The sequence below is a fragment of the Schistocerca gregaria genome, chromosome X (genome assembly GCF_023897955.1).
Source record: "Schistocerca gregaria isolate iqSchGreg1 chromosome X, iqSchGreg1.2, whole genome shotgun sequence".
NCBI classification, from domain to species: Eukaryota; Metazoa; Arthropoda; class Insecta; order Orthoptera; family Acrididae; genus Schistocerca; species Schistocerca gregaria.
The window spans coordinates 831,514,842-831,528,437 of record NC_064931.1 but is presented as its reverse complement, the minus strand read 5'-3'; the positions used below and the strand labels follow the sequence as shown (position 1 = coordinate 831,528,437).

Here is a 13,596-nt window from a genome sequence, read left to right as displayed (position 1 = left end):
TACTGCTAACAGTTAATGTTTCTTGAGTTACATGCCGTGTTCTCATGTTTTTTCAACAATGAAATTAGCCAGAAGATGCTTGTTGTTTGACTTGGTTGGCTTTTACAGAAAGTCATCAGATCATTTACAGGTTTCTCTATATTTTCTTTGCAACTTTGAAAATTTCCTGCTGAGCTTACAACTTGTTTCCACAGCATTAATGCAGTGTTGATTTGTAGTAGCTATAAGAGAAATTGGTAGTAAATAGTCTTTCATGTTTAAACAATTTTATTCCAAGTCTCTGTTACTTTTATCTGTTTGCTACTGCAAGAAACAGCTTGGGGTAACATCTTATGCACCCCCAAGCCATATGTTTGTCACAACCAGTGACTGATAGTGCCAACACATGAATTATGGTTAGACAAGATTTTAGAGCAAGTTCATTATTGGATCTACAGATGACTAGTGTTGGTTGATACCCGATAGGAGTGAACAAATAAAAATAAATATATCTAACAGTAAAACTGTTAAAATGTTATATCGGTCACATACTTCTCCCTCGACAAGATGTCAGACTGAAATGATAGGTAAATTTTTTACTTTCATATTCTGGGTGTTTATACACAGCAAATACAAACTTTCAGGAAAGATACAGCACACCTAGACGATGTAAAATCACAGAGCAATGCACAGTTGGAAACTCATCCCTATTGCAACATGAAACACACAAAAAGAAAGAAAGGACACAGATAGGGTGAGAAAACATGTGTATTATGCGTAGTACAGCAGAAACCAAGAAATAAGATCAAAAATGGGTAATTGTTATCATCAAAGAAGGTATTCTAAAGTACGAGCCCGGACTGTGATGCAGGTCTCACATCTCCAGTGCATGGAGATTGCCAGACCTCATTTTTGCCTCTAGTACTCCTCTGGAGTGTGAAACCCCCATTAAAACTGCTGAGGAACTTGTTGCATGCATCACGGCAGCTGCTGGGATAGTTCAGGACACCAGATCTACCTTGCACTGGAAATGTGAGGCCTGTATCATGATCAGGACTCATAATTCTGAACACCTTCTTTGATGATGATCATTGCCTGGTTTCATTCTTATATATTCCTGTTCGTGTCCTTCATTTCTCGTGTTTTGTGTAATCACTACAGCACCAAAAAAGTGTTTCCGACGATGCGTTGCTATGTGGTTTTCCAGCATCTAGGTCTACTCTCTCTCCTGAAAATTTGTCACTGCTGTGCTGAAACACCCTGTAGATATACACTGCTTGAAGCACTTCAGTTTTGAGATCTAAGTAGTGATTGTTAGATGTTCAGCATACATGAAATATGGTTGTTCTTGCAGTTGTTGAGCATCACTAGGCATTTGTAAATATTCATTGGCAATCTGTTCATCTCATAACTCCAATGAAATTATAAGTGAATTGTTAATTATAGTAAAACATAAAACATGGAAGAGCCATGAACAGTATTTTTGCCTTATGAGTCTTTTTTGTTATAGGTATAGCTCTTACACAGCTACTATTAGCACCACCTTCTCCACGTATTCCGGCTCACACACCCTTGAGACGTGCAGCAATTGATTTGATAGGACGTGGTTTCACTGTGTGGGAACCTTATCTTGATGTATCTAAGGTGCTTCTTGGTCTGCTTGAACTTTGCTGTGATGCTGATAAGCTTGTGCCAAGGTAATTTGAAAATGTTAATTCTGTTCCTGTATTGTTCACATTCCATTAGGCACCTGAGATTGTATTTATCTGCCATGTATCACACATTTTGCACCAATTTTCATAACTCAAGAACAAATTAAAAAATTGTGTGTTGAATGTAATGAGAACTACCAAAACATAGAATATATATCACGCCAGAAATAAAATGTGGAGCAATAGTTTAAGCCCAGCGGTTTATGTCTGAAATAAGAAACTGTTTTAAATGTACAAAATTGTTGTCCATGTGGTGAAGAACTACTAACATTAATTATAACCGGAAGTAACAATGTAGCAAAGAAATTAATATGTGATTCTGTTAATAATGGTGTCTGTGACCAGTGCTGTCATTATTGTCATCCATTAAGGTCCCACTGCTGGGTAAAGATCTCTTCTAATCACTTGCAGTATGGTGCCACGATGGCCCAAGTGTTGTTGACACCATAAATTGTCAGAAAGTCATCTCAAGATGGTCGGTTGGCCTGTAGGTGCAAAGAATCAGTTCCTCAGCCATCATGAAGTTATACACAGAATGGTATGAACAACATATTTTAGTCATCAGAATTCATACAACCTTGTATATGGTGTCTTGTGGCATGCAGTGACCTCAGGTCGCAGAACTGGCACCAGCAAAACATGACAGCATGTGATAGCAGCTGGCACAAGGACTTCAGGCCGGAAAGGCAGCAACAATAAAGGCACAGCATCAGCACCTCAACAAGCACGTAGCTACATCATGCTTGCATATGTCAGGCAAATAACAACAGCAGACTTGTGCATAGGCTAGCCACACCATTAGATGTGAATTCGTTGACCAGCCAATAGCTTGTAGGAGGTCAGGTGCAGGAGGCATCCAGGCATGGACTGCAAACCAAAGACCCCTGGAGAAGCCCAGGAGTCTGTTTATTTCAGCCTGCAGGAGGCCCTAGCCAGATTGTGCCAGCTTGTAGCCCAGCAGCATCAGTGCAAGGCGCACACCATAGACCAACAGCTAGTGGAAGCAGCAAACAGTTGTAGATGAAACTGCATGGCTCACGTTAGATAAACAATCTGCTGTAGGTGTTCTCAGCATAGTTAGTGGTCGACAGTAGATACTGTGGGCTTCATTGGCCATCATTTATACTGGCTCGCACTGATCGTATATGGACTGGGCATCAATTCAAATCACTTAGAGAGGCCCACACAGCATGGTGTGAGGTAATTCAGGTCTCCACTGTGCCAAGCTGGTGGCTTGCACCATAACAGCAATATTGTGGACCTACCAGGAGAATTTTACAGGCAGCGTGCTGGCTCACCTAGCTACAGTTTACGAGCTCTGCTAGGGAAAGCTGCTGTCAGTAGACTAGACATCTACTCTGCAGGAATCAGCATGGGTTTCGAAAAAGGCGGTCGTGTGAAACCCAGCTCGCACTATTCGTCCACAAGACTCAGAGTGCCATAGACACGGGTTCACAGATAGATGCCGTGTTTCTTGACTTCCGCAAGGCACAGTCGTTTAATGAACAAAGTAAGAGCATTCGGACTATCAGACCAATTGTGTGATTGGATTGAGGAGTTCCTAGATAACAGAATGCAGCATGTCATTCTCAATGGAGAGAAGTCTTCCGAAGTAAGAGTGATTTCAGGTGTGCCGCAGGGGAGTGTCATAGAACCGTTGCTATTCACAATATACATAAATGACCTGGTGGATGACATCGGAAGTTCACTGAGGCTTTTTGCAGATGCTGTGGTGTATCGAGAGGTTGCAACAATGAAAAATTGTACTGAAATGCAGGAGGATCTGCAGCAAATTGGCGCATGGTGCAGGGAATGGCAATTGAATCTCAATGTAGACAAGTGTAATGTGCTGCGAATACATAGAAAGATAGATCCCTTATCATTTAGCGCGTTATAGGGGAGAGAGTGTGGCAGATATGATACACGAATTGGGATGGAAGTCATTACAGCATAGACGTTTTTCGTTGCGGCGAGACCTTTTTACGAAATTTCAGTCACCAACTTTCTCTTCCGAATGCGAAAATATTTTGTTGAGCCCAACCTACATAGGTAGGAATGATCATCAAAATAAAATAAGAGAAATCAGAGCTCAAACAGAAAGGTTTAGGTGTTCGTTTTTCCCGCTCGCTGTTCGGGAGTGGAATAGTAGAGAAATAGTATGATTCTGGTTCGATGAACCCTCTGCCAAGCACTTAAATGTGAATTGCAGAGTAGTCATGTAGATGTAGAAAATAACAGGTCAGCAACTGGAAGCAGTTAATTCCATAAATTATCTGGGAGTACGCATTAGGAGTGATTTAAAATGGAATGATCATATAAAGTTGATCGTTGGTAAAGCAGGTGCCAGACTGAGATTCATTGGAAGAATCCTAAGGAAATGCAACCCGAAAACAAAGAAAGTATGTTACAGTACACTTGTTCCCCACTGCTTGAATACTGCTCAACAGTTTGGGATCCGTACCAGATAGGGTTGATAGAAGAGAGAGAGAAGATCCAACGGAGAGCAGCACACTTCGCTACAGGATCATTTAGTAATCGCAAAAGCATTACGGAGATGATAGATAAACTCCAGTGGAAGACTCTGCAGGAGAGACGCTCAGTAGCTCAGTACGGGCTTTTGAGAACATACCTTCACCGAAGAGTCAAGCAGTATACTGCTCCCTCCTACGTATATCTCGCCAAGAGACCATGAGGATAAAATCAGAGAGATTAGAGCCCACACAGAAGCATACCAACAATCCTTCTTTCCACGAACAATACGAGACTGGAATAGAAGGGAGAACCGATAGAGGTACTCAGGGTACCCTCCGCCATACACCGTCAGGTGGCTTGCGGAGTATGGATGTAGATGTAGATGTAGATGTCACAACTATCTTCCTCCCTTCAGAATATCGGTTCCACTGAATCGCAGACTGATATTAATTCTACAAATGAATTAAACATTACATTTTATATTTTTCCTTTTTTACATTTATGTACACTTCTCATTCCAAATACGTTTACACTGATCCAGTCCAGTTCACAATGTCCAGTGGATGGTGTGCTTGATGACTATTTACTCTCTAAGGGTGACCCACTCAGTTGGTATATGGTGATGGAGAATTCAGGAGAGTGATGATTTCCACTATAGATAGGTACAGGCTACAAAAACTAGAACCAGAAGCAAGATGGTGCTTGAAGTTCATACACCTATCAGTGGGGTTTGTGCTGGTATCTGCTGCAATACGGTTGTATGTGTTGAAATATTTGCCAATCCAATGTAGGTTAGCCAGGTCCTACATCTGATTGCTGTCTCTACTAGTCACTGGTCTATGGGTAGCACCTAGATCTGGTGCTGTCAGGGTATGAAGCGGTGCCACCTGGGTTGGGCCTCCTGAAATTTGAAATATCCAACTCCTGGGTGTCTCTGAGGTGTCTTTGGTTCAAAGTCTGTACCTCAGTGCCTTCCGCACCTGACCTTCCATGAACTTCTGGCTAGTCACTTCATTCACAACTATTGGAGTGGCGAGCCTACGTGTGACAACAGAAGAACTAGTTCTTCACACCTACCATTCATCCAAATGTATTGGAATGATTTCCTAACATTTTATGATGTCTGAAGTGGCAAGTGACATCTATCAACTTCCTGGGTCAGCATACGGCATCATCAGCACAGTGTAGTGAGAAGAAGTGACATCTAGCAACCTCCTGGGTCAGCATATGGCATCATCAGCACAGTTTAGTGAGAGGAAACAAACTTTTTCTCTCTGGCTGATATCCCTTCGAGTGTTATGCAATGGCAGAGCATGGGAGGTTTGCTTTTCGAGTGCAGTATGGGCCTGTAGGCTTAGACAGTGATTTGAGGGTGTTTAGAGTGAGAGGAGTACATGTTAGTTTGCCCCCAGTCAGGGTGAACAATGTAACTTACTGAGCACAGAGGGCATGTCTCAGGCATCACCTACAGTTTGTGTTAAGTGTAGAAGATAAGGTCATAATGCCAGGGATTGTGTGGTTGACCCCAAGGCATAAAGAGTAAATAATATAGAAGGTGTTATAGTATTGCTAATATTCAACCCATTTTTGTCATGCTGTGTTTGTCATATTGTTTTTTTCTGCTGTGTTAGCTACAGGCTTTACAGGGAGTGACACACACACACACACACACACACACACACACACACACACACACACACACAGGTGGGTATCACTCAGAAAGTCGTTCAAAACTTTACTACATCGGGTAGCTCAAATAAGGGGAGGTAATATAGGCTTGCATAGGCAGTTGGATAATTTCAAAGAGGAAAGATCCTCAGGAGAATTACGTCAAGAACAAGAGGCTTCCTTGGCCATCAAAGCTTAAGAAAATGCAGCACCAATTGCTAAAATAAGTAAAATGCAAAACATTTTAAGTGGTGACTTTCTGTCAACTTGCTCCACTTCTACCTCAGCAACAGATATGACAGAAATCTACAACACAAAAGATGATTACAAAGAAACAAAAGGCAGAAGAGAAGCAAAATGATAATACGCATGAAGAAGCTATTACGTGCATAAATGTTGATGTGCAATTTGCAGCAACCACAAATTCTCACAAGCTGTTGGAACTATTGTATAGTGCAAAAAATTGGGTAGGGGGAGGGGTGTGGGTGTTTGTGTATGTGTATGTGTGTGTGTGGGGGGGGGGGGGGGGGAGAAGAGTTTTGAACAGGAAATTCAGACAGATTTTCCTCCTTGATATGTGGTGAAAAAAGTGAAATGTAAAGTAAATAAACACAGGAACAATATGTAAGTACATACAACAATAAAAATATTTAAATTTAGAATAAAAATACACGAATGCTGTATTATTTGTTAATTAGTGTAATAGTCTAATGTTTAATTGTACAATATACCGTGAATGAACATTTACTGTGCAGGAGTGAAGGTTTATGAATTATTTAATGCATAATTACAAATGTATACTTTTGTACATGATCCTGACAAATTTATGTTACCTCATGAGTTTTGTGTAGTCCAGAAAGTAGTCCAACTAGGAAAATTATTTTAGCCCCATGTGATTCTGTTTTGAGCAAGTTTTATTGTATAACAAAGAACCTGACCAACATGGGACATTGTAGGTATTTTTCCACAGTAGATTTACAGGAATGGCTATCGTCAGCTAGAAGTAGCAGTGGAGGACCAGCTGAAATCGACATTTATGGTTCCTTGGAGTCCCGACCAGTATCAGCATATGCCATTTGGATTAAAGAGTGCACTGGGCACATTTCAACATTTGTTGAACTGAGTGTTCACAGGATTAAAGTCAAAGCAGTATATCTGGTGTGAGATTAAGCATGGCACACACAACACTTGGTGTTGAAAAGTGTCACTTTGTGCTGCAAGAAGTAAATTACTTAGGACATGTACTTAGTCATGAGGGAATACGAACAGATCCTAGATTGATGAATGGCACACAAAGTTTTCAAACAACTCAAATAGGGATGATTGCAGTCCTTTGTTGTGGTTAATGAATAACTATAGGAAATTTGTCCCAGGATTTGCAGATATAGTATGATCTCTCATGCACTCATTGACAAAAGGGGTAAAATACAGTTGAATATCAGAAAGTGAAGGTATATTTGGAAAGCGAAAGGAATTGTTCACAGCTAGCCTGATACTGGTATTTCTGAAGTATGAAAAAGATTTCATATCATAATGTGATGATGGTAATCGTGCACTGGGCTGTGTGTGAAGTCAAGAATTAGAGAGGAAGGAATATCCACTCGTCTGTGCATCACGACAATTAAACAAAGTAGAGAGTAGCTATTCTACCACAGGGAAGGAGATGCTAAGCTTCATATGTAGTGTGACTTACTACTTCTGCCATTTGTATAGTAAAAAGTTTAAAGTAGTAATAGATCACACAGCATAGAAATGGTTATTGGCATCAAAAGATCCATATAGTCAATTAGTGTGCTGGATGCTGAAACTGAATGTGATATTTGTAAGTAACCCAACTAGTAGACATCATGGTAATGCAAATGGTCTCAGTATAATGATTGGTGTGTTATTGGCATTAGGTCATTCCAGTGTGGAGTGACAGAGTGCATAAGCTTCTGATGAAGAGTGTAAACTGTCTGTAATGCAGTCATAGTTCATCATACATGATTGCGTATTATGCAAGATAACTAAGTTTGGACTGTGCTGTGGTTTCAGTCATAAAGTGGGAAGTAGCATTAAAACAGGCACGTGATCACATGTTATCTTGTGATGGGATCGTTAGAACCACTGAATGGCAGGCAGCTGAGTACACTGTTGGCATAAACATAGATAAGATGTGGAGCAGTATGTTAAAATTATGTGCTGTGCACAGCAGGTTGAAGCAAGTGAACAACATATTCCATGTACAAAAGCTAACAAGAGGCCAGTGAACCCAAGATCCATTAAAGCACACATCTATCACCATATGAGGTGGTATATGGCTGGAAAATACTGTCGCTTCTGAAATGATGATTAAATCTAAGGTGGGGAAGAATGGAGTGATTGTGAAATTTTAGTATAAAATTACAAGGACTTTGAAAGACAATACGGAAAGCCAGTACATATGCCCTAGAATATCATGAGAGAGGGGTCAGCTCAATGCTGAACTACCTAAGTACTATGCAGGACAATGGGTGATAAGCCCTTACGCCCTAAACGGTTAAATGAAGAAATTATCACCCACTATCAAGGTCGGTATCAAGTGATTGAGATAACCTCGCCAGTGAACGATGCCCAACAATGGTTGTACGTGTCGGACTTATATGTCCTTTTCAGTGTGCACTAGATTCAGTCCCACTGTTTCCAGTGCCAGACCCGAGAAAGGGTAGAGGGGTTAAGAGGAAGGAGAGGCAGTCCACACCAGTGTATTAAGGTGTCTGGTATTTTATTATCTATTTGTTTTGTGTTGTGTACCACAATAATGAGAATATATGAACTGGGTGTTGTGCAAATGAGGAAGTAGCATGTTGTCATATTTTGCATGAGATGTGTGTTTGTGTGTTATAATGTGTGCCTAGAGTTTATTTTGTGAAAGGTCAACCGTTACCTTGAGGGATATCTTGTACATAGTTTCGATGAAAGTTTCTACGTAGGAAGTACAACCTATTCTATTGATAGTCTATGTGATGGATCTTTGGTACTGGTAACTCAGTAGGGTCAGTTCATTGCTAGGCAACTGCAGGAAGCCAGCCAGGCAGCACAAGCAACATTGCTGCAAAAAGAAATGCACATGTCTGAAATGTACCAGTCAGTGCCTTAACACTTATTTAACTAAAAGTCTGGTTAGTGGTTTATTTCTGTTTATAAGCAAATAAAAAAAAAATATTTCACACAAAATGATATTTTTGATGCAAAACTGATTCCCTGAAAAAATTACCATATCTTTTACGGTTCCAAAGCAGTTGCAGATCTCGGGGACATCATAATAGTCATTTACTACAAGGTTTAATTTGTGACACATGCAGTGAAAATATAAAGCCTTTTTATACATTTCTCTCAATATTTTTTAGACTCTTATCATCTTTTCCACCTTCATAGCACATCTGTCATAGCCCTGTCCCACACATTTGTCAACATCAATGTTTAGTGCATTGCTGAAGCCATTAATTTGCATGTCCAATTTTTCTACCTTGACAAAGCCCATAAATTCTTCCTTAACATTTTTTCCCTTTCCTCTGAATATCTAAGACCTGTCGATAGTTGGTCCTTTACTGATCTGTCAACGGGTTCATCAGCCAAAATGCTGCAGGCACTTGCAGTTTTGACATTACTGACCAGTTTTTCTCTAATTAGGATACCACAGATCCTTATTGTAAGCATTTGCTCAAAATTTCATCATCAGACTCAATTTTTAGTGTAAGCAAATCTTGAAATACACCATCATCTTTCGCTTTTACTCTCAATAGCAAATAATGAGTTCCATAAAAAATAATTGCGTTGACTACAGCTTGTAACACATTTCTACTGTCTTCAGTAATTTTTGTGTGACTTCTTTCCATTGCAACCTGTACATTTGTTTTTGTGTTGCCAAAAAAAGTTGGCAGGCACACAAAACTCTCTGTGCCATTGACTATATCTACATGTGCTTTACATTAATTGTGTGCTTCTTTATACATCGTGACTGGTTGGAAAATTGGAGATCCCTGTACAATGTTTAGTGGAAATAAAACGCAAAACAAATGCACCTTTAAATCTCTTTGCGTAAGCAAGTTTGTACATGTCTAACTATGTGTGATTGAATTTGTGTTTCAAATACATTAATCACCAGCAAAATCATAATTTTCTGGCAGTATCCAGCATTGCTTTAACATTTCCTTTCACTTTTTGGTTACCATTACTAAAGATCGTCCAACCCACTGCCCGATATCATTTTCATGAAAATTATCTTCATCTTCCAGAATCAATGTAGATTCAGATGCATGAGATTCAGAAGCTACCTCAGCAGTAATACTGCCAGAATTTACAGACTCTGATTCCAATCCTTCTAGTGGGTTCAGTAGTGAGTTGCATAAGTTTTTATTACTATTGTTTCTTGGATGATCAGACTAGATTGTGTAACTGGCACTGGATCCATCTCGCTAGATTTTATGCCACCTGAATTGTCCTCTTTACTCTTCCTATTTTCCTCTTTTTTGGTTTTCTGATTGCAGAAATAAAGAAACAACCCTAAAAATCGTGTTTGTTACAGTCTGGTCAGTGAAAGCAGGCTTAATTAATTAATTAATTTGTTTTAACATTCTCTTGGATTACTGTTTTTAACCGAATGCAAAACAGGAGATTTTATTTATTTGACTTGTATAAGTATACAATAAGTATTTCATGATTTTCGTAAAAACCAATAAATTGACCATGTTTGTGCACCATGCATATTTATCAGCACATTGTAATGGATTAAATAACAATTAAAATAACAAAACACATTTGAAGATGTATCAAAATCAAATTAATCTTTACTCAAGTACCTATTCATAGATAAAAAAGTTTATTATGAAAAAAGACAGAGGGACAAAAATGAAGTTTTATCAAATCAGGTATCAAGAATGTAATGTCTGCTAACTTACACAGTGTGGCATTAAAAGTTGGCATTTGAATTGTGTGGTGTAGACATTCATAAAAATGTGAGTTTCAGCTTTCATTTGCCAGTCTGTAGAAAAATTGTGAAGTTTTTGTATAGGTAAAATAAGTTCCAGCTGCATGAACTGATATGATCACCACAACTTTCATATCAGGTACCTACCTAACCCACACCTAGTTGAGAACACATTATTCATATATTAAAATTAATATTGAGGTAAACAGTGTAGTTTTTTTGGAAGTGCTTCAAAACATCTCTAATGAGAAATCTGAGAAGGCCATAAGTGATTTTATGCATAATGCCCAGTATCATTTAGTTGTTCATGATAAGACTCCAGCTTTGGCACCACAAAAAGAGAATAATATTCCATGGTTAAAAAGAAAGCATGTGGATCTCTGACAATTTTAAGAAGGTTAAATGGCTCAAAATTGCAGCACTAAAGAAACTGCAGTTTCCAGCAAACGTTATTCATGAGATTGCTAAACGGCTCAAACATGAAATGGTTTAACTTCCTCCATACCATTGTCATTTCAGTACAATTAAAGAGGTATGCCCACTAATAAAAAACAAAAAACAGAAAATTATGTCACAGCAAACAACAAAAAATTCACGATCTTTGAAATTGAGACTCTGCTTGTGGAAACTGTCATTCAAGTGACTAGTGAGACTTGGATGAATATTATGAACAAAACTGCAAGCATCACCAGAGTGTCAGCCAAAAATGAATACATGTGGAAGAAGATGTGCGAAATTTAATTATACCTCTGGGAGGCAATAGTGATAGCTCGAGCAGTGCTGAAGAAAACTATTCAAAATCAGATTCTGACAACGATGTCGGGGGTTTTTCCATTAGTTAACTGCAACACACTCAGAAATTTAAGAGGGGAACATGCCATCACATTGTCAGTACTTCCTTCAGTCCAGGTAAAAGGTACCATAAGCCACATCCCGTAACATCGTCACCTGGCAATGTGAGCAGTCAATACCAATCATTCGTTTCACGGGCTATACAAAGCTGGGTGTACAGATGAACATACTGATGTTAGTGTAATGATGTTGAGAGACTGGGTTTACAGTTTTACTTCTGGTAAATGTCAATCATTCAGAGATAAGTATCAGCCTTATACAGTGATGCTAAAATAATTTCATAAGAGCATTAACCGTGTCATTGTTTTACACGATGGAATAGAAGTAGTTACATATATTTTTAAGGTTTACCTTGTGGTTTGTAAGATGTTTTATATCATTGTATAGGTGACTGAAAATACCTCCTTCCTTGTAGGTTAATGAAGAGGAATGATTACCCTTTTTAGTATTGTAATTGTAGACTTATTGCTTATTTTGAACTTTGGTATACTATTTACACTCCATTTCTTTAAGGAATGTAAGTACTGTGAAGCAGTAGTTAAAGTGCCTAGCTTGGGTGAAGAAACAAGTGCCAGTATAAGAAAGGCATGAACTGTAGAGCTTGATAGATAATTTTATTTATACTCTCAACTGATATGAATAAACGCAAAAGTTTGGCTTTTAGCTGCTATCTTTCTTTCATTGTCTGGTAATGCACTACCCAAGTGTGGGAGTGTCACAAGTCAGTTTCTGAGCAATGCTGAGTGGCCGTACACAAATCCAAAAGGACAATGTAAGAGTAATCCTAAAGGTGAAAATGAAGAACCCACATCTACATAAACAGTTCCACTGACAGATAGAGTGAGGGAAAAACAACTGTCTATATGCCTCCGTATGAGCCGTAAGTTCTCGTATCTTACCTTCATTGTCCCTCTGCAAAGTTATGTTGGCGGCAGTAGGATTGCTCTGCATTCAGCTTTGAATACTGGTTCTTTAAATTTCTCAGAAGTGTTGTTCGAAGTGAATGTCTTCTTCAAACCAAGGATTCCCACTTTAGCTCCCGAAGGATATCTGTAACACTTGCATGCTGAGCAAACATACTGGTAACATCTAGCAGCTCTCCCCAGATTTGCTTCAATGTCTTCTTTCAATCTGACGTGCTGCAGATCCCAAGCACTCGTGCAGTACTCAAGAATAGGTCACACTAGCGTCCTGTATGCGATCTACTTTACGGATGAACTCCACTTTCCTAAAATTCTCCCAATAAACTAAAGTCGACCATTAGCCTTTCGTACCACAATCCTCACATGATAATTCCATTTCATATCGCTTTTCAATGTTACACTTAAATATTTAAATGATGTGACTGTGTCAAGCATGACATTACTAATGCTGTATCCAAACATTACAGGTTTGTTTTTCCTACTCATCCGCATTAACTTACATTTCTCTATTGTAAGAACCAGCAGTCATTCATCACACCAACTAGAAACTTCGTCTAGGTCATCTTGCATCAACCTACAGTCACTTATATTCAACACCTTCCTGTACACCACAGCACAGCAAACAACCACAGATTGCTGCCCATCCTGTCTGCCAGATCATTTATGTATATAGAAAATAGCAGCGGTCCTATGACACTTCCCTGGGGCACTCTTGATGTCACCCCCGTCTCCTATGAACACTCGCCTTTGAGGACAAAATACTGGGTTCTATTACTTAAGAAGTCTTTGAAACAGGGAGCCTGTTCTGTATGCACGTATCTTCATTAAGTCTGCAGTGTGATATCATGTTGAATGCTTTTTGGAAATCTAAAAATATGGAATATGCCTGTTGCCCTTCATCCATAGTTCTCAGTATATCATGTGAGAAAAGAGCAAGCTGATTTGTGCATATGAGCTGTTGGGTCTCCAGGAAATTTACTATATTGGAACTCAGAATAAGCTCTAGAATTTTGCAGCAAACCAATATTAAAAGACATTGGTC

General features: G+C 39.1%; 1 protein-coding gene across 4 annotated transcripts in view; it reads left to right on the top strand.

Annotated features, from left to right (window-relative positions):
- The window catches only part of LOC126299335 (WD repeat-containing protein 7), a 324,063-nt gene that overhangs the window by 254,968 nt on the left and 55,499 nt on the right, over positions 1 to 13,596 (top strand). For all 4 annotated transcript variants that reach the window (XM_049991168.1, XM_049991166.1, XM_049991167.1 and 1 more), the window contains one exon: positions 1,490 to 1,676. In XM_049991168.1, coding sequence (XP_049847125.1) covers positions 1,490 to 1,676 — 187 coding nt within the window. The remainder of the gene's footprint in view (positions 1 to 1,489; positions 1,677 to 13,596) is intronic.